Source organism: Chelonia mydas, chromosome 8, assembly GCF_015237465.2.
Source record: "Chelonia mydas isolate rCheMyd1 chromosome 8, rCheMyd1.pri.v2, whole genome shotgun sequence".
NCBI lineage: Eukaryota > Metazoa > Chordata > Testudines > Cheloniidae > Chelonia > Chelonia mydas.
In genome coordinates this window covers 72,717,225-72,741,675 of record NC_057854.1, presented here as the reverse complement: position 1 = coordinate 72,741,675, position 24,451 = coordinate 72,717,225, and the positions used below count along the sequence as shown (strand labels likewise).

The window sequence follows — 24,451 nt, the reverse complement described above, 5'->3', positions numbered from 1 at the left end:
AAAAATATCTTCTAATTGGAACAATCTCTCTCTCTCTCTCAGTGACTTGACTCACACACTCATCATTCCAACATCAAACCCAAGCGCTAAGCAATTCACAAACAAAAATAAATACATAAATCCTAGAGAGCTAACAATCTAAGGTCCCCGTCCCATGAAGACTTACGCATGTACTTAACTTTCTACAGTGTGAGTGCTCCCACTGACGTCTTTGCAGAACTGGGGCCCAAACGGTAATACTGTAAAGATGAAAAACTCATGGTTAACTGTATTATTTCATTTGGGTATCTATTGTATTGTACACACAAATGCCGAAAAAAATGTGTTTCTCATCACTGCCCACCTCTTTAGTTTACACTTTTTTTTTTTACATCTTGTTTTTCAGATTGCAAACTCTTTGAGGATGGATCTGTGTCTTTTACTAGATGTCTGTAAACCATCTAGCACAATGGGGTCCTGACCTGGTTGAAGCCTCTAATTATTAATGTAATAAATAAATAAAATAATTAATATAAACTACATGTGCAATATTGGCTAGTCATATTTTGATATTTTACTTTACATAGAAATATCTTAGAATTTCATTCTGTTGGTACCTTCAGCAGGTCAAAGAAAATCTTATGTAAGAAATTCGTTCCCCTCTGTGAGATATGTTATGAGCCAGATTTTGCACTATATATTTTGCAAGGCCATTTTATGTTCCCTGTAATCATTCTGAATTGATCCATTGTCATAACAGAAAACAAGACCAGCTCTGAAGTAATTTGAAGGAACTTGTACAAAAACAGAACAGATAAATCCAAAAGAAAAGGAGCCTTACAGTGTTGCTCTTTTCTGGGTTTCATGCTTCACAAGCACCACCATTTGTGTATAAAGGGCCAGTGAGTGGGAATTTATCAGTTCTAAGATTGCCAACATGGCCTGTAATTAATGCAGAAAAGTTCTACCAAAGCCATATTATCTGCGCAACAGATAATCACATTCTGTTTACCTAAATCCCTGCTGCAATTTCAACTGGACAGATAGTCTTCAATTCCCATCCTAAATGGTTGCGTAGGATTGCTGTGCATTACATAGTCACAGCTGCCCAGTTGCACCCCAGAGGTGGTTGCACTTCAGAAGTATGTGGAAGAAGTATGTCTAATTTATTTCACATTTGTTTTTCTCAGGTTTGATGCCAGGTGCAAAAGTGTTTCTATGCCTTCCACATAACTTCAGAGAGCTCAAAGGTTTCAGGAACAACGAGGAGTCCGGTGGCACCAAAGGTTTCAAGCAGACCCAACAAATTTTTTTGTTTTACCATTGCTGCTATGGCTCCAGAAGTAGAGCCTTCAAGTTTATGTTCCTTCATGTTTATGACAAAGCGAAAGCAATGTCAAGAGAAAGCATTATTAATACTCCTATCAACAAACACAGTGATATAAAACATGCTTCATACATCTAAGACTGATTTTATTTATGGACCTTTATTTAGTGCTCATTGCTATAGTACTTGGATAACAGGACCCAATCCAAAAAACGCATATGCATACTTTACTTACGTACATACTTGTAAGATCAGTTCCACAGTATGCTCTAAAAATAATTTCTCAATACTAAAGATAATAAATGATTAATAGTTATTTGTAGTGAATAATAAACACAATCATGTTTAAATGCATAAAAATATTAAACAAAGTAAATGGTTAATGATAGACATAACATTACCATGATTTGTTAATGTCTGTACAGAACATTGAATATGTGCTGTGCTATTACCATTGATTTATTTTGTATAATAAATAAATAAGCATAAACCTAATTATTTGAAATAAAATATAGAGATTTAATATTATATTCATTAGTATTGATTCAAATATAATTAATCAGCAATAAAATATACTTTAAAATTCTTTCCTAACATAACTCTCCTTTTTAAAAGTTTTTTAACTAAATTTGAGAAGCAGCAGTTTAAGAAAGGGCTGGAGGAGTGAGTGGGGTTGTTTGGGAACGTGATTCTTTTCAGGACCTAACCTTATTGGATTAAGTAAAGAAGAGAGGACCACATCTCTCGCTGCTGACCCATTGCCTTCAATACAGCAGGGTGGCGCGCTTTGTCTATAGGTTGTATGGCTGATGTGCAAAGAGTCCAACAGGTGGCTCCGTGGCGCAATGGATAGCGCATTGGACTTCTAGAGGATGAAGGGATTCAAAGGTTCCGGGTTCGAGTCCCGGCGGAGTCGCAGTTTTATTATTATTATTTTTTTAAAATAATTTTAATTTTTTCTTCGGGCAACTTTCCCCGCCGCGGCACAGACCGACCGGAGCTTCCCGCGGCTGCCCACCGTGGGCCCTGCCTTCAGCCCCCAGCGGCCGGCCTCGGAGCCTCCGTGATCAGGCGCTCGGGGTAGCGGGCTGAGGGGAGGCCGCGCTCGGCCTGCCCCGACGAGCGTGCGAGCGGCACCCTTCCCCCGGCTGCGGGAGGCGACAGAGGGCGGCCGGGGCGGGTCGCTCCCTGGCCACGGACCCCAGGGCTCTGCTCCCCGGGCCCCGGTACGGGCTCGGCGCGACACCTGCGGGCCTCTCCCAGCCGCCAGGGGCGTCTTTGAGCTGGGGAGCGAGTCACCCCCACGGGCCCACCGCCCGCTCCCGCGTCAGACCCGCGGGACTCGTCGCCCCTCACACCGGGCAGCGCCTCCGCACCCCCCACACCCCGCTCGGGTACGGGGAGACCCGGCCCGCCGCAGGCCCAGCGAGGGGGAGCCACCCCGCCTCTGCGCGCGTCGCACGAAGGCGGAACCCAGCGCGGAAGCCAGGCGCCGGGGGGCCCGGGCTGCTGCTTTCTCCGAGCCCCTCTGTGGCACAGGAGTCCTCCCCGGGCGCGCTGCACTGGCGAGCCCGCTGGCTGGCACCCAGCTTTGGGCCAGGACGCCCCCCTCCCCCCGCAAGGAGCCCAAAAAACAGGCGGGACAAGGCCCGCAGCGCAAGGCCCGGGGGACTCCGCTCTGGTCACTCGAGCCTCCGAGCGCCGGCGCCCGATACATTCACCTGGCCCTGCGGTGAAAGCGGGGACGTACCCGAGCAGGCTCCAGCTCGCAGGCAGCAGCTCGGTCCTAGACCCAGATTAACACCCATGGGGCTTTGCATTAGCATGAAGCCTCCCTGGAGAGCGTTAATCTCGGGTACAGGCCTGTGTTAACTTAACCCCGCACAATTCTGCTCAAGCCCCTGCTCAGGAAAAATGTGTGGGGTGTTGTGGATGGCTGGGTTGTGTTTATACGAATAAAAGATCTTGGGTTTTTGTGCTGCTAAAGAGATTCTAGGCTAGGGCTAGTAGATTTTCATTCCAATTTTATAAAACTAGTACCCATGCTCTATACAGACCGTCCTCGACTTTACAACCTTCGATTTAAGTACAGGCAGTCTTCGGCCTTAGGACACAAGGGGTTGCTGAAAACTGCGTTGTCAGTCGAAACGTTGTAACTCCGAACTGCAATATATGCCACTGGGGGAGTGAGCATCAGAAAATCAAAACCAATTGTCAAGTTGAATCTGGGTGTCAATTCTGAATTGACATGGCATGTATTGTGATTTCGAGTTACAATGCAATTTTCAAGAACCCATGGTGTCGTAAGGCCAAGGACTGCCTGTACTTATAACATCTTTAGGCCAAAGTGCTTTGAGACCTTTGGTTGTAACAGATCCTGTTACACAATAAATGGTAAACAGCAGGTACATCTCATCCTAACATGACCAGTAAGTCTGCAGCAAATAAGTGTCTTTCCTTCTCTCTGTTTTCAGAGATTCCAAGGCCAGAAGGGACAATTGTAACCATCCGGTTTGAAATCCTGCATAACACAAGACATAGTACTTCCCCAAAATAATTCCTAGAGCATATATTTTAGAAGAACATCCCAGCTTGATTCTAAAATTGCATTTACAGAGAATCCACCATATTCCAGTGGTTAATTACTAGCACTGTCAAAAATTTATGCCTGAGGTCCAGCCTGCATTTCTTTAGCTTCAACTTCCAGCCAGAGGTTGCGTTACAGCTTTTTTCAAACAGCCACTGCTCCCAATTCCTTATCCGTGAACTCAAATTATCTTTTTATTCTGCACTTTTAAAAAGGATTACAGATTTGTGTGTCTAGTTCATAGAAAAAAAAACCACTGATCATCTTTCCTCCACCAACACCACTAGAAATGCAACCTTTAATTTTAGAGCTCATTTCCCTATTAGGTGAAACGATAAGGACTTGTAAAAATATACTCTCAACTCCTCAAAACAGCACGTATTTGCAAAAAAGCAATCCTGTAGCTGCAATGTCTTTAGTCTGTAGGTACAATCTATCCTGGTGCATGCAAAATATACAAAATAAGTTATTGTTCTCTTTAAAGAAACACCTCGTTTGCACTGATCATTTGAGAAAGAGAATAATTTTCCAACAAATTTCTTTAAAAGTAGGTCAAATTCATCCTTGAGGGCACCGCAATGAAGTTAGTGTTGAATTTGGCCTGTTATGTTTGTTACTGTTTTCCTCTAAAAAATATACACATTCAAAAATGAGACAGAAGTGATTAAAAAAAGCATTTCAATCATCTTTAAACCCAACAAGAAAGAGGAAACCCTATTTTAACACCACCACTTAAACAGCAGCAAAAAATTTCAAATCCCAACTTTTAGTCATGTGCATTAATATAGTCTTTTCCATCTTGCATAATCTCTCCTACAGCTCCATCTCCTGCCAATTGCTTTAATTATAATCACGTCACTTGTCAGATTAAAAAAAAAAAAATCACTAAGGGTGAAGAAGTGGGCCTAACAAACTTACAATAAAACCCATGCGGCTACTAACAAAATGCAATTAAATACTGGCACAGCATAATCGTCCTCTACCACATAAATGTTGTGGTGACAGGCATTTCTTTCAAAGCAGGAGACATTAATCCAGGCACCATATTCATAGCACTGAATTAATTTTGTCTGACACTCTCCTGTGCGCCAGCTGACTTATGCAACTTCAAATCTCTTCTCAGACTTCACATTTTGGTTTTGTTTCCACCATTTATCTCAGCTCTGACACTTACCCATTATAAAAAAAGGGAAACAGTATGAGATAGTTTATGGAATCTGTTTTCTATGTAAATGCTTCACTTACCCAACAGATGTATTTCCTTCCCATTGTTTACTGTTTCTCCTCCACCTTGGCCCTATCCTTGTACTCACCATGCTCTAGTGCTATCATTTATGGAATTTTATCTCGGGACCTTTTCTTATACTATTACAAATAATTTATACAATAATGTTGTGAATGTACACAGTATTTTACAAAGCTAGATAAGCTACTCCAAAAAGCTTACAACGTAAATGAGTTCAAGAGGGAATAAGTTGGAAGGATTACTTGAAGGGAGTGTGGGAATATAAGGATAAGGAAAGCTCTCCAGGGATAGGGAGCAAGTATGATAGAAGGAACCCAGCTGAGAGTGAAGAAAAGAGCAAAAACGCCAAGTCTTTTAGGTGACAAGAAGTTTTAACATGATGCAGTAAGAGACAAAACCAATAGAGGAATTCAAGAAGAAAAGTGACATGGTTGGAGAGGGAAAGCAGAACACAACATTAGGTGCAGAATTTTGGACCAACTGAAAAGCAGAAGGATATAAAAAGCAGGGAGGCCAGAGAGCAGGTTATAGTGATCAAAGAATTATGAACAGCATATGGACAAAGTCTTTTAGCAGACAAAGGGTGGATTAAAGAGAAAGTGACAACTTTGTGAAATATTAGCAACAGGGTTCGAAGAGAATCACGTAACATGAAGGACAGAGTGGTGTTCCCTATGGAAAGGAAGAGGAATCAGAAGAAAAGACACATTCCGTTTTGGAAAGACCAAGTTGGTGGTCGGAGAGGCAACTCAAAAAAGAGACTGGAGAGTCAGGGAAAGGTCAAGAAAGTAGTTTGAGAAATCAGCTGCATAAAAGTTGCAGCCTCTTAATTTTGTTCACTACAAGGCATTGTAATGGCACCATATTAATAGTACCAAGTTGATCATGGTACCATTGCTGATATAATGAAACTATAAGTAAATAATCAGATTTTATTATTTGTATTACAGTACTGCTTGGGAGCCCTCATCATGGACCAGGACCCCATTGTACTAGGCACTGTACAAATAAACAAAAAGGCAGTCCCTGTCCCAGAGAGCTTAAGACAAGAGACAAAAGATGGATATAGACTGGCAAGGAGTACAAGAAAACAAATCTACTCCTAATATTCAGAGAACATGCAACAGTCTAGGGACCCTAGGCCATCAGCAAGTGCATACTGTATATAGAAAACAACCACATCACCTGCTGCACCAAAAATCACAGGTTTCTACCCCTTGAACTAAAGAGGAATCTCTCTTGGCAATAGTAGAGCTTATGTTTTCAGGCCAGCCTATAGAAAGCAGTATGATTACAAACTGAAATATCTGAGCAGGTCACTCCAGTACAGAACAACAAACAAGAAACTAGTATATTACATACTGTTTACACACACAAAAATTAAGTTTCTCAAAACACAGTTCTTTTATAAATCTATTTTCTATAGGCTTGTTTTATCTGTGTTGCTTATCAGTGATTTGGCCTCCTGATAGGCTTCCATTTGGCACAATATGTAATAGAGCTAATGTATTCTTTAATTAGAACTCAAGAATGCAGCAATGTGCTCATGTTCCAATTCTAAATTTAAACAGTTTTTAACACTTTCTTAGTATCTTACCTTTTATATCAGTCTTGTATAAATAGTGCAGGCATGATATTATGCCTTGATAATAATGTCAGCATAGTCAATAAGTTAGCTTTTAATTTAAGATACCACATCTTCCTCTTATTTTAAAATGTCACAAAAACTCTATGCACAGAAAATATATTCTAATTAAAATAATTTTAAAAATAGCTACAAAAATTCTGTATAATTTTATACAAGTTCATATGACCATTGTTCATAATACTCTTAAACACTTCAAAACTTTTCTTATTCCAATTTTGTTCTTTCCTGTTTGTCCAATATTGATATTCTTCTGCCTCCACATTTCTTACAGAGCACAAGAGAGCACAGTTCTGGTTTTATTTCCTTGTTCTTGCATTATCGTCAATGATGTATGCACAGGTCTGAGATACAAATGCAGGAATGACGATAGTAGAACAGAACTACATCTCAGCCAAGATTTACAGGAGTGATGGGTATCTGTATTTGTATGTCCTGAACCTGACACTTTAGCTTAGCAGTTTCAAAATGCGAAAACTTGGTCCTAGCCTGTCTCCAATCGTGACTAATGCTGGGTTGCTTTAGAAAAAACAAATGCAAGAGAGAGACATGGGGAAATTTCTTCCTAACTTCAGTTGGTGATCAGTGTATGGCTTGAGCCATGAGGGTTGGAAGCTCTTCTAAGGCTATCTTAGCTGCTCAGAGCTGAGGACATTTTCAGACACAAATGTCCAATTTCTTAATAAAATTTTTTTACTACGCTATTTAAGTCTCATTTCCTTTTGTCGGAAGCTATAAAATAGGACCATGAAGGCCATCTCTACACATTTTACTTCTATCATCTTTTCTCAGTTTTTCTTTCCCTTTCCTCTCCTGGACAGTCTACCCCACACAATCCCACTATTGTTGAATGAAGTACCAGTAATTTCCTACCATCAACTTCTGTTCTACCATTACGTTTTCTGTATTATTATCTATCCTAACATTAGTAATTAATTTGAACTATATTAGCTGCAACAGAAGTACAAAAATATTGTAGGGGTCATTCAAAAGCTTAAACTTTTACTGAAAATACATGTGATTATGCAAGGTGATGGACTGACAGGTTGGAAAACTGAAGTGCATGGCACCTACAGAATCTGCAGGGGCAGTGCAAGCTTTCCACATCTATGTACCAGTTTCCCTCAATCTTGATTTGGAGGGACTATCACTAGGGTTGAAAAGAGTTCTTTCTTCCTCATCCATTCAGTTCTTAGCTTCTCAGCTAAAACTGCCAACAAGAATGGCAATTATCATAATACCAGTTGTGGTAGTCTGTGTATACTAGAAAATTGACTGACCCCATGCAGTCATTCACATCAATTCACACAGTGGTAAAAATACATAACCCTCAACAAAAAAACCAGTGGATTTAAAAAAAGATAGATATGTAGAATCTGGAGGATAATCTACACCATGCTATGTTCAGTCTTCAGATGTGGAAAACTCCACCACCAGAGATCAAGCCGAACGAGAATTACTTTTAAAATAGCATGCAAGAGTCATATCCATGGACAAGTCATTTCTCATTAACCGCTGCTAAAGAATAGCCCAGCAACAACTCTTACTGAGGCAATGGATAAGGAACAACTAACTTAATTAAGCAATGTAACAAGAGAAAGATTAAATGTAAGCTCCTTTCAACAGAAACTGTGCTTCATAAATTATGTAAATAGGGGCTAGACTCTACAGAGACCAAGAAGTAGGCAAAAGTGATGATGCCTTACATTTGGCAGTATCCCTTGAAATCTACATTTTTACCCTTTAAGTTAACATTAAATTAGACCAATATAGTATATGAACATCCACTTCAAGATGACAGATTTCAGGAGGCTTTATCAGAGTTAAAACTCATCTCCATTTGTGGACAATTTATTTTTCCTGTATGACACAACAGAATGTTATTTTTACCAGGTGTAAGTTTATGATTTTGAAGCATCATTGCTCAGAATCTGAATCGCTGCTCAATGAGATTTTTAAAAAAGTCACTGATTACTGTAGGTTGAATACATGTGTTTTTATAAACTCCGTCAGTAACTATGAGTCTTTAGTGACAGGTGCCTGCAGGTTTTCTAGTTTCTCACAAAACTAAAAAACCGAGGATTGCAGTTTTTAATAAAGGTTTTTCCATTAAAAAAAAAGGTTGTATTTTAATCCCAGCTCTTTCACGTGACCATTTCCATCTACTATTTATTTGTACAGGATGTCTGGTTTTTCCTTTTTCTACGAAGAATGAATCATGCTGTCTCTTGCATATCTATACCAGTCCACAGAACAAAATCCCATTGCATTTCTCAAATCTCATTCTCCCCTGTCAAAATACTACTGCAAAAACAGGGCCAGCCCTGCCCTAACTCAGTCAGTACGACATCTTCAATCTTAAACCAATCACCAAAATGTTCTGTAAACAATTTTATAATTAAAAAACAAAACAAAAAAAGTTTCATCTTGTTATTTTCTCCCAGGCTTATTTGTGAAATTTCTTCTTCTTCCGATTCTTCTTGCCTGCTGCAAGAGCTGCCTTTTCAGTCATGATCTCCTGGTACTTCCTTTTATTGTATCTGAACAACAACAAAAAGTCAATTTACTTTTATTAAATATGTCAAATCAGCAAGTAAAAGATGAGTGCAACCTACAAAAATCTTAGATACAAAATAAATATTTTGCCAGAGTAAGTTTTGTCTTGTGTTTTCTGTTTCAAACTTCTTTAGTTTGATAAGTGTATCACTAGTAAAGGAGAAATGACACTGGTAATGCTGATGCGATAGGCAAATATTTGCAATCCTTTTTGAAATATTGCTGGTAGAATTATCACCATCAAACTTAGGGGAAAAGGACTCCTGCATCACACAACATAAATGAAACATTTTAGTCTTTTTACAGGCAAGCTCCCCTGAGTAAAAAAGCAATAATTAAGTGAAATGCAAATTGTAAAAACACCCAAGCATTTTTGCATTAGCAGCTCTTACCTGGAGCAATGGATTTTTACATCATGCACACAATTAGACTTCTAACATGTTTTATGGCTTGCTAAATGGCTGTCTATCCGTTAACGATGCCCAGGCTCAGCAAGAGCTGTGATGCCAATACTATTAATGTTGTCAGCAGTTTATGTTGAATGTTATGTTAGCCTCTCAGTGTGCTCTGATATTAACAGTCAGTCTTATTCTACTGCAGATTTGAGAGAAGACTAAGATTAATATTAAACAATACATACAGAGTGAAGACATGTTTAGCTGTTTTCCCAGGGCAGATTCTCCTGTTCCTGCATCAATTAGCAGCGTGAACAATGTCACCATTTTAGTGCTTGCTGAGGCTGCTGCTTGCCAACAGGAAACTTGACAAACAGTTGTAACACTTAAGTGCTTTATTCAGTTACTTTATTAATTACTCACAAACACTAAAATTGTCAGGATTTGTCAGCAATTCATCTTTAAACACTGCTTTTAATAAATATTTTTGAATTAATCAATGCCTATGAAAGAGTATTGGCTAAAGCTAATCATACTGGTAGGAAATAGCTATGGAAGTTTCCATACCCTATGCTTCCAATACATTTAAAATCCTGACCTGCAATCAACTCCTGGTATCACAACCATGTTTCTCTTGCATGTGCGCACACACCAAAAAACGTGTCATGTATATGAAAAGATGAGAAACTGCAGCAGGGTATTATGTTAACAGACCAATATCCAAAATGGTTTAGGTTGCCAATCCACCCCAAGAATTATAGATGATCAAATATTAACTCATTAAATCATTCTTAAAAAAAAAAATTCAGATAAATTTGATCATCACAAAGGTGCCAAACTGACAACCCTGTAAATTGAAATCCCATCTATATGCATAGTTACAGCCCAGGTAGCAGCAGAGAAGGTTCACTTTCATTTCCCCATCAACATGCCTGAATCCTATTCTGCAAAAGTCACTTCCAGAAAAGAGGAGTTAGGTCAGGCCCAGTTCAATAGGCTCTGTGGTAAGGCTGCCACTTGCGTGGACTTCTGTCTCCATTATGGAACTAAACTGAGACCACCAACCAACTCACTTCCTATAGTCCATTAGATAACTGACAATTTTTATATAGTGCATACTGCTTCCAATATACTTATCTAATTCAGTAAAGCATGAATTGATCAACTCCTGCTACTCTGATCTCTGGAATGGAAGTGTCTTGTGGTGGCATTAAGCTGGCTCTAATGAATTACTTCTTATATTTAATAAAAAAATTAATTTATTTTTTCCTTTCAGTTAACTTGGGTTTTTTTTTAATCAAAATTGCAATACATTCCTGTCTCATATGGATCATACTGCTAATATTACAGTTATAAAGAAGCTTATTTTTAAATACCTCCTAAACTCAGAATCTGCAAGCAGCTCTTCAACAATGGTTCTCTTCCTTTGTTTCTTGGGGATTCGAGCATGGTAAAAGTCTATTGGAGTGTCAACCACAGTTCCAACCTCGGAAAAGAAAATTTAAAATGAGCCTTCCTGCAACATAATATCAAGGTTTTTGTTTGTTTTTAATGACAAATCCCAGGTGTTTGAAGAGAAAAATGGGAGGAATCATGAAAAGCTGTAATGCAAAGTGCCAAAAGAAACAAGCAGTGTTTTGTATGCATAATCACCATTTTCCTCTCATGTTTAATACAAAGAATAGCATGTGAAAACAGTGCAGTTCTGAACATAGGAACTGGTACACCATGATAATCACAACCTAGCTCTCGAAATTTATATAAGATTATATTTTTGATTACCTGAGGGAGGGGCAATTAAATCTTTCACAGGTCTTGTCCTTTATCACTACAAAGTTTTTGCTCAGCAATTACTATTACCTTTTAACCCAGTACAGGATTTAAGGGCCCTACCATGAAAAATGTTGAGCCCACTTCAACTCCCATTGATTCATGGCTGACACTTCTCTGAGTTCTGATCTTTCACAGCAGTTGGTTTGGTCACCAGGGGGATAAGGGAGGCCCATGGAGCACGTATTTCCTAGTGTGGTAAAATGTGTATCTTGATCTTAATTAAATAGAATGCATCCAGATACTATCATGACAGGAAATTTACAATAGCATATAACAATGCTCAGCCTTGAAAGCAAGCCACCAATATTTTGAGAAAAACGAATATTTGTAAATGTGTGCTGAATATGCCAAATAGCTAGAGGCAAAGAAGGACTAAGAACCTAACTAAAAATATAAAAAACAACTCCAGATTTCCTGCAAGTTGCACCAGTTTCCAATTACTGTCATACCACAAAATACATTAAGCTGCAATAGCTACAGTAACAGGAATTTCAGTGGATCAATGAAGCCAGTCCACAGAGGAGAATCTTGACTAATAAGAGGATTAATTATTAATGATTATTATAGACTTGTAAAAAAAAAACTGATATACTGGAGAAGACCTGCAAAATCTGAAAGGCTAGATTCAAATTTATTACCATTGTGTGGCGTGAAAACAGATTTTGAAAACAAAGGGATGTATTTCCATCCTGTGAAATCAGTTCCAAGTCAGCAAGCAAAAAAACAATACAGAACACGGGCATATATAGAAGGACATAGATAAGGCTAAATAGTTGGTTGCAACAAAATCCCACTTGTAGACTGTAATCAAGGTCAAAAATTGTAAGTAAATGGAAAACAACATAATTTCATAGTATGTGCATATAATTGTAAAAGTGAGTTTGGACATATGGATGTCTAAAAATAACTAGATAGGAAATAAGCATAACTGTTCTGGACTATAAAAGTAGTAACGGGATCTCTTTATTTTTCCTGGTTCCTCACCTGAAAGTATTTGGGCAGACCATCTCTATCATTCTTCTTGTAAAAATGTTTGGGGTCCATGGAAGCCCTCATCTTCAGAGCCTTTAGATCATTTTTCAATTCATTTGTCATTTCTGGAGCTTTCATACCAAACCAGCCATCACCTGTTGTTTTCTCTCGCTCTGCCTATGACACAATATAAAGAACAATAAAACTGCACTGAAGAGCTTTTGTGGTGGAGAGGAAGGAAAAAGCAAAGGGTTGCTACGTTTAAAATAAAAGAGTATATTTCAGAGAACTTTACAGTCTGATTTTACAGATCAGCATTAACCAACCTTAGCAACTGGTGCCTCCCAAGGACCTGATCTATGTTTCCCAAACATTGTAGAGAACAAAACAACAAACTATGCAGACGTCACCAGGTAAGCAAAGATATTCTTATAAAAATATAGGGAAAGAAGATGTCAAGGAAGCCCCAGACCTTTTCAAAACATGCCAATTTAATCAACTCTGCAACTGGGACAAGGATTCTCCTCAGGCCAAGCACTGGGATCAGAATTTGCCCTTTCAATCTTTGTACTACAGTCTCAACATTTCCAGAAGGCTGAATCTCACATTACTCTTCAATGCTGATATGAATTTGTAGTTCATAAATCAATATACTTAAGAAGGCTACGCATGTATGTCACCTCTACATTTTCATATAACAGAGATTAAAAGCAGACTAATTCTGGTTTAGTAGTGCCAGATGTTACCATTCTGCAACAGTCAGAGGCTATCCACTTACCTTGCGCTGTTTCTTTATCTGATGGGTTGACTCCCTGAATGGTGGAACACAGTCCTTTTTTTCAAAATCTGGAGTTATTATACTCTTCTGCAAGAGCTAGATGAGATCACTAAGTTATTGTTTAAATCATGCTGCTGATGAGACTGATCTGAATTGTATTACACATTTGGTTACACAAATAAGATAGCAGAGAAATGATAGGGAATCATAAGCAAGCATCATCTCAATAAAATGGTTGCTAAGTGAGACAAGCTTCCCTGCCCTATGATGGAGGAAGTGGGAGTTCTTAATACCAAAGAGAGCACAGGGTTGGCCAGCTACAAAGTGCAGAAGGCTGGCGCTGGAAGAAGTGAGCTAGCAGACCCTGCTGGCAGAGTAAATGAGCCCATTAGGGATGGGACTGTCTAAGAAAATAACTTTGCTGGAAAGCAATGCATGCCTGTCATCCCACTGACAGTCAGACTAAAACCCCATCCCAAACAGCTATGGAGCGGTCAAAGTCCCTTCAACTCAGCAGTTCTCATATTAAGCATTGTGAGCAGACCTAATTTTGCTGTGCTGTTTTGCACCAAGTTTAAGTTCCTGCTGAGGGTGTAACTGTCTCAGACTCTCTCATTTACAACTGACAGCATCGGAATTATTATCTAGAACTGCAATGATGCAGTGTAGCAGAAACTCAATTAATGAAATATAATCTCTAGATAAATACCCGGCATGTATTTGAGTGGACTGGACTTCCTCCTATTCTGTAGGATAATCCGCAGTATTTACAATGCACTGAGGGCTCTATATAGACTCTTACATGCCATATAAATTTAATTTCTATCATAAAAACAAATTTAAATAAATGCTTTGGCCATGAAGAATTTCTCTTTCCTCCAAACTCTACTAGCAAGGCTTTTCTTTTTAAATAAATGTCACAATTGGATTAATTTTAGCATCTTTGAATCCCAGACATCTGTGTAAAATTATAATCTTAGATTCATGTTACCTCTTCTTTCTTTTCCCCCTTTAATTGTTTTATTGCACTTGAGCCAGCTTTTTGTTTTCCTGCATCAAAGCTAATATATAAGCCTCCAAGACTCTTGATATTTAGACCAGGATCTATGCTGCTTGATAGATGTAAACTGAAAGAGAAATGGTTCATTAATCATTACAGTAATATTAACAAGTTTATAGTGATCTTCCAGTGTACCCTCTGAAGAAAGACAGGATTGAGAGAAAATCCTTCTTCTCTGTACTCCTGGTGCATATCAAATAGCTGTCATAAGAGGGTTTCTAGATTGCAATGCTCCAAGGAAATGAGGTTACACAACTAAAAATGGAAGTGGATAGGTATAGCAAATCATACCGTACTTCCACTTGGCATAAAGCATAACATTTATTAATAAAAGTTTGTTGGAGAGAACTACAGGGGAATCACTTCCACAAAGCCTTCCCTGACTTGTTGGGTACATCCCTATCTTGGACATTCCTATCTATGTCATCAAAATATTCCTTTTCAATGTGTTTTGACTTTCAAAATGAAAAATTCAAGGTCACTGCCTATCTTTTATACATTTTGTAATTTGTTAACAAGGAATCCAAACAGAAGAGCAAGAAGCAACAAGAACAAGTAAAAGCAGAAGAACAAGTTGGAGGTAGAAACATTAGATTCTTGAACACTAGTGCCTGTGTGTTTGCTACCATCAGACATACACTGAGATTTCTAATGCCCTTGCCTGTATTCCTAATAATACTTTATATTATTAGAAACTAAATTTTGAAAACGTAATACACATTGCACCATTCGTCCCATTACTGCATTCTGGCAATTCAATTAACTAATTCATAAAATATGTTTGATGGTCAATTTGAGAGGCATGTTTTCTGTTGAAAAGATTTAATGCAAGCTATAAAATGTTAAGAAAACAATGAACTGTGTATGCAATTAACACAACAAACCCAGGCTAGTCAGTTTCAGCCTAGCCTAAATATGCAAAGTTTGGGTTGCAAAGGCTGCAGGGGGATGTGTAAACTAAACAAACATTTTCACTTGAATTATAAAATATTTTAAAAAGTGTTTTACTATTGGGTTTTGTGAAATTTTGGGTGCTTAAATAAACAAAACACCCTAAACTTAGTCAAGTGGCTTTAAAAGTCTCATTATATTTATTAATATCAAACTCAGGGACAGTTAAATCTCTCTACTTAGGGCAAGTGTACCTTTGGGAAAGTATTTGTGATCTACAAATGAAAGCATTGTCTATGCAAAGCAGGGTTTTTTAATATGTGGGAACCAAGGAACAGAGAGGTTCAATGGCAAATTAGTTAGGCTTTGATATGGAACCACCTGGGTTCTAGGCTCAGGTCTAGTGCTTAATAAGTTTTATTTTAAAGCAATTTTTACAAATGCTTGGAATGATAAAAGGCTGTGATCTGTTTGCATGTGTGGCTACCTTAGCAAGATAGCGAACTATTTCATCAAATGAACTGAAATAGGCAGGGTTCACAAATACCCATTATTAGCTTGGACAGTGCCATGCATTCCTGTTCCTCCCTTTCACTTAAGTTTTAAAAACCTTTGTCTTTATTTACCTACCTTAAAGAAAAAACAAGGAATGACGTTTGTTTTTTCAACTTCCCAGTTTTGTACACTTTATTTCAAAAACTACTAAGATGATTAAATGACAGTGTTTTCAGTATTAAGAACACTGCACTCCATCTAAAGAGCTCTGTAATTCATAGGAATGCTGAAACTATGAATTTTTATGAGATTCAGCCAACAAAAATAGATATTGGAGAGGGTGGGGAGAGCCACTCCTGCAGTGAGGAAAGGTACCATTACAGCTGGAAAGAAAGAGCCTCAGGTGGTGATAAAAAGACTTTTTAAAAAAAAACAACAACTGGTATCAGCTGGACGAGGGAAACACCACTAAAGGGTCCTTAAAGGACAGCCACACTGGTGGAACCTCTGCATGTCACAGACCTGTGTCTGGATGTATGCATAACAGAAAGACTTGTTGAACTGTGGAGCTATAATTCCACTTTGGAGTTCAAGCAACTCCAGTTTCACACATTGATTATATCACAAGAACTCTCTCATTAGTATACTAACAAGTTGCCTGTTAGAATTGTATGTGGCTGCTTAAGTTATCTGTAAAAACACTTACATATTAGGCTTTTTCTTTTTCAATAAATATGCATGTTCATCCTCATCTACGAACTCCTCCTCATTATCTTCCAGATCTGAAGACTCATCTCTTTCACTTTCTTCATCCTTACTTTCTGCATCGCTCCTTCTATCTTCATCCTTACTTTCTGCATCGCTCCTTCTATCTTCATCCTTACTTTCTGCATCGCTCCTTCTATCTTCCTGTTCTAGGTAATACTTTTTGTTGCCATCCAAACCAGGTTCTGTGTCAATTACAAACAGTTCTCCATGTGATGAGTCTTTTTCTAAAGATTTGTTCAAGGATGACGTCTGATTTCTGGTCTCTGTACAATACAGATTTTCTCCTACATCACTCACTTCTTCCACATCACTGTTTTCCATTTCATCACTCTCATCGCTGCTCAGGAGCAACGCAGCAGATTCCTTTTTATTACATGATCTTTTGGTTACATGTGAGGAGGATTTAGTAACTAGTTCTGCTTGACTTACACCATTGTCTACATTGATAGACATTTTGCAGTCACCATCACTGTCACCACCAACTGGTGATAGGTATGTGCCCTTTTGTGGGGTGCTTGTTGTGCTAGTTGGCTTGTCTGCTACCATTAATTCATCTCCATGGGTTAAAGATCTCTGTGTAGCCTCCCCAATATCTGCTTTTTGGTGTTCTGAAATTATTTTGCTTTTACTTGGGGTTGTCTGCCTTTGCGACTTAAAGGACTCATCAAGGCTCTCATGGTCAGATAGAAAAAGGGAAGCACTTTTCAACTGTGATTCTTTTCCAGTTATGTGTCTCTCCTTTTCTAACATTTCCTCTGAGTTATCTACAATTTCAAAGTGTGTCTCCTTTATTGCTTCTTTTTTAGGAGATTCTATGGTACATCTTTTTCCTGTTTCTTTAGGACTGCTGGGTGTTGAATCAATTAAAACTTGTTTTGGGTCATCACTTGGGTTTGTATTGGCAGATTCAGTCTGGCATTGGGTCTTGCAGGGGCTGGGTTGTTTATTACTCTGAGTGACGTATCTATTAGATGAAAGAGAGGAAGCTTGCTCTGTATCAGAATCAGATTTTGTGACACGTTCACAGTCAGATATGTCTACTGGTTGGGATTTAATTCTGTCCTCAGTTAACGTCTCATCTTCCAGCACAACTTCACTAACTTTTTTCTCAGTTTGTCTAATGGTTTCTGCTTGCGCTTTCATTAGCATACTCCTAGTTATTCTTTTGGTAGTTACAGTTGGCTCCACACAAAGACCCGAGCACCATGACTCTGCATCAGAAACCTCTTCAGCTTGGGCTTCACAAACTGGATCTGGGTGGAGTTTAGCTTTGCATTTCCTGCTTCTCGTAGTTCTTGTAGCACTAGTTGTACAGACGCCAGATACAGCTGAAGAACATGACTCAGCTTCAGAGACATCTTCATCTTGAGATTTACTTAATTCACTTAGAAGAGCTGCCTTGCTAGGCCTATTTTTGGCTGGTGAATCTGGTTGATAAGGAATTGTGATTTGTCTTCTCCTTGTTATCCTTATGAATAAAGGTGTCTCAAGTTCGGACACGGCAGAGTAATTTGATTCTGCTTCATCTCCATCAGCCTGTGGCTCAACACATGATTTTGCTGAATGCACATTTTTGTCTCTATTCTTAGTTGTTTGTGCCTCAGAGGGATCACCAAGATCTGATTTTGTTTCAGCATCTTCCAACCCCTCATCCTGAGATTCATGAATGATTTCTGGCTGAGAGTTTCCTTTAGTTCTTCTCCTGGACATCTTTGCAGAAACAGGAGTACTAACTTCAGCAGATGCCAGCTACAGAAATAAAAAGATTAACAACAAACAAGACATTTCCACAGAAAAATACACTTTTAAAGGAGTCATATGAGTAATTCTGGCCTCAAATTCACAAGCATTTTGACTTTTAAAATAACTGTCTAGAGAAAGTTAATGTGATGACATACATTTTGCATTATGCAATGTTTAGTACCACAACCTGCAGGTGAAGAAGCTCCATTATTCATCACTCATTTGCCCACTTATTCCTTTCGCAAACTAGCATCACTTTGTCCACATTGCTTCCTCCTGGCAGAATCCTACTTCCTGAGATGTGTGCTGTTGGAGGCCTCATAGATATGCTTTTATGTCCAGCAATTCATTTTCCTGTTGTTTTTTCTGCTTTATACCTCCACACAGTCCTTTATTAAATCTGTCAGAGTTAATTGTGATTTATTTATGTAACTGGACAGCTGAGAATGGCCTGAGGTCCAGCAATCTCCAGCTGCCAGAACAGCCCTATGGACTGTCCTCTAGGACCACAAAGGTGGTATAAATCACTGTTAGGACACCAGATCCCACACCAACTGGAATTCTATCTTCTGTGCAAGAATAAGCAAAAAATACCCAAAAAATACATCAACTAAACAAAATGCTCTGAATCTAGTTCAATGTGGGTTTGGCAGGCTGTCATAAGAAGCCGATTCCAAACATGGAATTCCTTAACTCAGACACCCATCCCTAGCTGCTAACTGTTTAAGCCTAGGAACTGATAGCAAGAGCATCAGAGGGGATTGTAATTCCCACAATAAGGTATAGAGTCAGCCTTTCAAAGAGCTTTGACCCAGACCATTCATGGCTACAAAGATTACCAACACCTTGAACTGGTATTAATAAATAAAAGTCAGTACAAAGACTTGGGTTCAAATGTTATATATTCATTGAAGCTTGTTCCACGGCAGGCAAATGCATTCTGCAATAGCAGGAACCTTCTGGCAGACAGAATATACTATTTTAAGGAGAATATACTATCTAGAGTAGTCCTAAACCCTCCTAACGCAATGGTATCTATGCAACGATGCTTCAGCAGTCTAGCCTTGCAGTGCCAAAGCATGGATAACCGTTGCAAAGTCTGTATCGCATCGAAATACTCAAAACTTCCTGGCTAGCACTGGATGATGAAAGGCACCACAAGCGACTGCTGCTATGTAAAAACTGGTAATGAATCTAACAGAATCCCCCACGCTGCGATTCCTATTTGTCAATACACTGCCATTTTATTCTGAACAGCATCTGTCATACAGAGTGTATCCCAAAAGCCCCCCAATCAGTTAAATAGCCAAAGAGTGAGAAAGCCATTATAGAAAAAAAAAGATAAAAGAAATGCAGAAGTGTGTCCAATTATTAAATCTCTCTCATGTTTAGCAAAAAGGAAAGGAGGACTTGTGGCACCTTAGAGACTAAAAAATTTATTTGAGCATAAGCTGTAGCTCACAAAAGCTTATGCTCAAATAAATTGGTTAGTCTCTAAGGTGCCACAAGTCCTCCTTTTCTTTCTGCGAATACAGACTAACACGGCTGCTACTCAGAAACTTCTCTTGTTTAGGGATCCTTTCAACTGTTCCCTGCCACAGTTTAAGCTACAACTAATACACAGGTTTCAGAGTAGCAGCCGTGTTAGTCTGTATTCGCAGAAAGAAAAGGAGTATAGTGGCACCTTAGAGACTAACCAATTTATTTGAGCATAAGCTTTCGTGAGCTACAGCTCACTTCATCAGCTGCATACCTCACTTTCAAGCCCGTGGCGGCAGGCAATCGAACCGCTGGAGAAGGGGACCAGCCCGCCTCAGCAACGCGGGCAGGCAAGCACCCGCCACCACCGTCACCTGCAGGAGACCCAAGAGCCGGGACGGGGGGGACTAACAGCCCGGGCGGCTGCCACCCACTGGGACCACCCAGGCCCCGGTCAATCATTTCTACCAGGCCCATCACCGGGGTATCTGGGCTCGGGTCACCCCTAGCCTGCTAGCCAGGCCAGACCTAGCACCACTACCCGGCCCTGTGGCACAGCCCGCACCTCGCCGGAGGCCCCCGGGGGCTCCAGGCCACTCACCCGGGGCCGGGCTGCAACCTCCTTGGGCAGAGCAGGCCCCACGCTGCAGGGCGAGGGGAGCCGCTCGGCAGCCTCCCCCCGTGCCGGGGGCCCCACACGCTGGGCCGAGCCCTGGGCAGCGCACGCGCCCGGCCCGCGGAGCGCGCAGACCAGCCAGGCCCTGGCACGGGGCTTGCGGTTGCCTCCTACCTCTGCCGCAGCCGGGGCAGCGGGCTCGGGCCCGCGCCGCGCTGCTCGCCGCGTGGCCACCATCTTCCCCCGCGTGCCGCAGTGTCCGCAGCGCCCCGCCCCGCCGCCTTCCGGCCCGGGCCGCCGGGAAAAGAGCTCCGGCGGGGCACAGCCGCCTCCGCGGCCGGGGCCGGCGAGGAGGGGACACCCGGGGCGCGGCCCCGCCTCTGCCGACTACTCGGTGTCACGGCGGGTCCGTCTTCACGGAGCCTGGGGCCGTGCGGGGGCCTTAACCCCCCTGGGGGACTCCTGTTGGCACAGAGCGTCCCAGCCTCCTTCAGCACGGTTCTGGCGCCCCCGGCTGCTCGGAAAAGCCCGAGCAGGGGAGCCGCGAGCAGCCAGCGCCTGTGGCTCCGGTTTGCACCGCCGCTCGCCGGATGTTTGGAGCCCAACAGGTGGTTCCTGACGGCTGGGGACTGGGCCCCTGCAGGGTCGACTACGGCCGCGCAGACCCGTCAACAGCTGTCACAGAATCATAGAATATCAGGGTTGGAAGGGACCTCTGGAGGTCATCTAGTCCAACCCCCTGCCCAGAGCAGGACCAATCCCCAACTAAATCATCCCAGCCAGGGCTTTGTCGAGCATGACCTTAACAACCTCTGAGTTTAGGGAGTCCACCACCTCCCTAAGTAACCCATTCCAGTGTCTCACCACCCTCCTCCTGAGCTAGTTTTTTCTAATATCCAACCTAGACCTCCCCCACTACAATCTGAGACTATTGCTCCTTAGTCTGTCATCTGGTACCACTGAGAACAGCATAGCTCCATCCTCTTTGGAACACCCTTTAAGTAGTTGCAAAAAGAAAAGGAGTACTTGTGGCACCTTAGAGACTAACCAATTTTTTTGAGCATAAGCTTTCGTGAGCTACAGCTCACTTCATCGGATACATACTGTGGAAAGTGTAGAAGATCATTTTATATACACACAAAGCATGAAAAAATACCTCCTCCCACCCCACTCTCCTGCTGGTAATAGCTTATCTAAAGTGATCACTCTCCTTACAATGTGTATGATAATCAAGGTGGGCCATTTCCAGCACAAATCCAGGTTTTCTCACCTCCCCCCCAAACCCACTCTCCTGCTGGTAATAGCTTATCTAAAGTGACCACTCTTCTTACAATGTGTATGATAATCAAGGTGGGCCATTTCCAGCACAAATCCAGGGTTTAACAAGAACGTCTGAGGGGGGGGGGAGGTAGGAAAAAAAGGGGAAATAGGTTACCTTGAATAATGAATTAGCCACTCCCAGTCTCTATTCAAGCCTAAGTTAATTGTATCAAATTTGCAAATGAATTCCAATTCAACAGTTTCTCGCTGGAGTCTGGATTTGAAGTTTTTTTGTTGTAATATTGCAACTTTCATGTCTGTAATTGCGTGACCAGAGAGATTGAAGTGTTCTCCGACTGGTTAATGAATGTTATAATTCTTGACATCTGATTTGTGTCCGTTTATTCTTTTACGTAGAGACTGTCCAGTTTGACCAATGTACATGGCAGAGGGGCATTGCTGGCACATGATGGCATATATCACATTGGTGGATGTGCAGGTGAACGAGCCTCTGATAGTGTGGCTGATGTTATTAAGCCCTGTGATGGTGTCCCCTGAATAGATATGTGGGCACAGTTGGCAACGGGCTTTGTTGCAAGGATAGGTTCCTGGGTTAGTGGTTCTGTTGTATGGTATGTAGTTGCTGGTGAGTATTTGCTTCAGGTTGGGGGGCTGTCTGTAGGCAAGGACTGGCCTGTCTCCCAAGATTTGTGAGAGTGTTAGGTCATCCTTCAGGATAGGTTGTAGATTCTTAATAATGAGTTGGAGGGGTTTTAGTTGGGGGCTGAAGGTGACGGCTAGTGGCGTTCTGTTATTTTCTTTGTTAGGCCTGTCCTGTAGTAGGTGACTTCTGGGAACTCTTCTGGCTCTATCAATCTGTTTCTTCACTTCCGCAGGTGGGTATTGTAGTTGTCAGAATGCTTGATAGAGATCTTGTAGGTGTTTGTCTCTGTCTGAGGGGTTGGAGCAAATGCGGTTGTATCGCAGAGCTTGGCTGTAGACGATGGATCGTGTGGTGTGGTCAGGGTGAAAGCTGGAGGCATGTAGATAGGAATAGCAGTCAGTAGGTTTCCGGTATAGGGTGGTGTTTATGTGACCATCGTTTATTAGCACTGTAGTGTCCAGGAAGTGGATCTCTTGTGTGGACTGGACCAGGCTGAGGTTGATGGTGGGATGGAAATTGTTGAAATCACGGTGGAATTCCTGAAGGGCTTCTTTTCCATGGGTCCAGATGATGAAGATGTCATCAATATAGCGCAAGTAGAGTAGGGGCGTTAGGGGACAAGAGCTGAGGAAGCGTTGTTCTAAGTCAGCCATAAAAATGTTGGCATACTGTGGGGCCATGCGGGTACCCATAGCAGTGCCGCTGATCTGAAGGTATACATTGTCCCCAAATGTAAAATAGTTATGGGTAAGGACAAAGTCACAAAGTTCAGCCACCAGGTTAGCCGTGACATTATCGGGGATAGTGTTCTTGACGGCTTGTAGTCCATCTTTATGTGGAATGTTGGTGTAGAGGGCTTCTATACTTTAGATAAGCTATTACCAGCAGGAGAGTGGGTTTGTGTGGGAGGAGGGGGGGTGAGAAAACCTGGATTTGTGCTGGAAATGGCCCAACTTGATTATCTTACACATTGTAAGGAGAGTGATCACTTTAGATAAGCTATTACCAGCAGGAGAGTGGGGTGGGCGGAGGTATTTTTTCATGCTTTGTGTGTATATAAAAAGATCTTCTACACTTTCCACAGTATGCATCCGATGAAGTGAGCTGTAGCTCACGAAAGCTTATGCTCAAATAAATTGGTTAGTCTCTAAGGTGCCACAAGTACTCCTTTTCTTTTTGCGAATACAGACTAACACGGATGTTACTCTGAAACCTTTAAGTAGTTGAAGGCTGCTATCAAATCCCCCCCTCACTCTTCTGCAGACTAAACAAGCCCAGTTCCCTCAGCCTCTCCTTGTAAGTCATGTGCCCCAGCCCCCCATCTTTTTCATTGTCCTCCACTGGACTCTCTCCAATTTGTCTACGTCCTTTCTGTAGCAGGGGCCTAAAACTGGATACAATACTCCAGATATGGCCTCACCAGTGCCAAATAGAGGGGAATAACCACTTGCCAACAGATCAAGGGAATGCTCCTACTAATGCAGCCCAATATGCTATTAGCCTTCTTGGCAATAAGGGCACACTGCTGACTCATATCTAGCTTCTCATCCACTGTAATCCCCAGGTCCTTTTCTGCAGAACTGCTACTTAGCCAGTTGGTCCCTAGCCTGTAGTGGTGCATGGGATTCTTTCATCCTAAGTGCAGGACTCTGCACTTGTCCTTGTTGAACTTCATCAGATTTTTTTTTTGGCCTAATCCATGTTATCCAAGTGTCCACGTTATAGCAAGAGCATTGACTTGCAGTACGTCTGCACAGCCAGCAGAAACCCCCCACAGCGAGCCTCAGATCCTGCAGGTAGTGCTAGGATCTCGCTAGTGTCTCCACTGCACTAGAACACCCGGGGGGCAGCTGAGTGGGGTTCTGCATATCTAGGGCAGATGTCTCCTTATGGTGCACGTAGCCTAGGTACAGTAATCTGCACCTTACAGCATCTTCTCCACTCCTCTAAGCCTGGCACAATAGTTAGACTCCCTGGGGGAGCTGGTTATTCCCCTGTCTTTAGCATTAAATTTAGAAATAACCCTACACATAACCTGAGTTCTGTTCTGCGCTCACACACCAATACTCTTGGTCTACAGTGTCACCGACGATTTGGCAGACCAGGTAGCACTGTTGGAAGGAGAAGAGGTTAGCAGTGACTAGATAGGAGTTGCAG

The 24,451-nt window shown here is 41.3% G+C and overlaps 1 protein-coding gene and 1 non-coding gene across 7 annotated transcripts; one reads left to right on the top strand and one right to left on the bottom strand.

Moving 5' to 3' along the window:
* Window positions 1–2,137: 2,137 nt before the first annotated feature.
* TRNAR-UCU lies at window positions 2,138–2,222 on the top strand. Its single transcript is given in 2 exon segments — window positions 2,138–2,174; window positions 2,187–2,222. It is a non-coding gene; the product is annotated as a tRNA-Arg (tRNA).
* Window positions 2,223–8,601: 6,379 nt separating this feature from the next.
* On the bottom strand, window positions 8,602–20,870 carry DNTTIP2 (deoxynucleotidyltransferase terminal interacting protein 2). Of its 6 annotated transcripts, none has more exons than XM_043521493.1 (8): window positions 20,356–20,622; window positions 16,670–18,281; window positions 16,471–16,636; window positions 14,310–14,445; window positions 13,319–13,414; window positions 12,553–12,717; window positions 11,112–11,221; window positions 8,602–9,324 (listed from the first exon to the last, which is right to left on the bottom strand). In XM_043521493.1, the coding sequence occupies exons 1-8, from the start codon at window positions 20,605–20,607 to the stop codon at window positions 9,231–9,233; spliced, it is 2,631 nt and encodes an 876-aa protein (XP_043377428.1). In that variant the 5' UTR covers window positions 20,608–20,622; the 3' UTR covers window positions 8,602–9,230. The 6 variants fall into 6 exon arrangements, 4 of the variants coding, with proteins under 4 accessions (XP_043377428.1, XP_043377429.1, XP_037761938.1 ...); XM_043521494.1 differs by having other exon boundaries at window positions 16,471–16,603; XR_006283493.1 differs by adding an exon at window positions 9,733–9,934 and having other exon boundaries at window positions 9,268–9,324; window positions 16,471–18,281.
* Window positions 20,871–24,451: the final 3,581 nt, after the last annotated feature.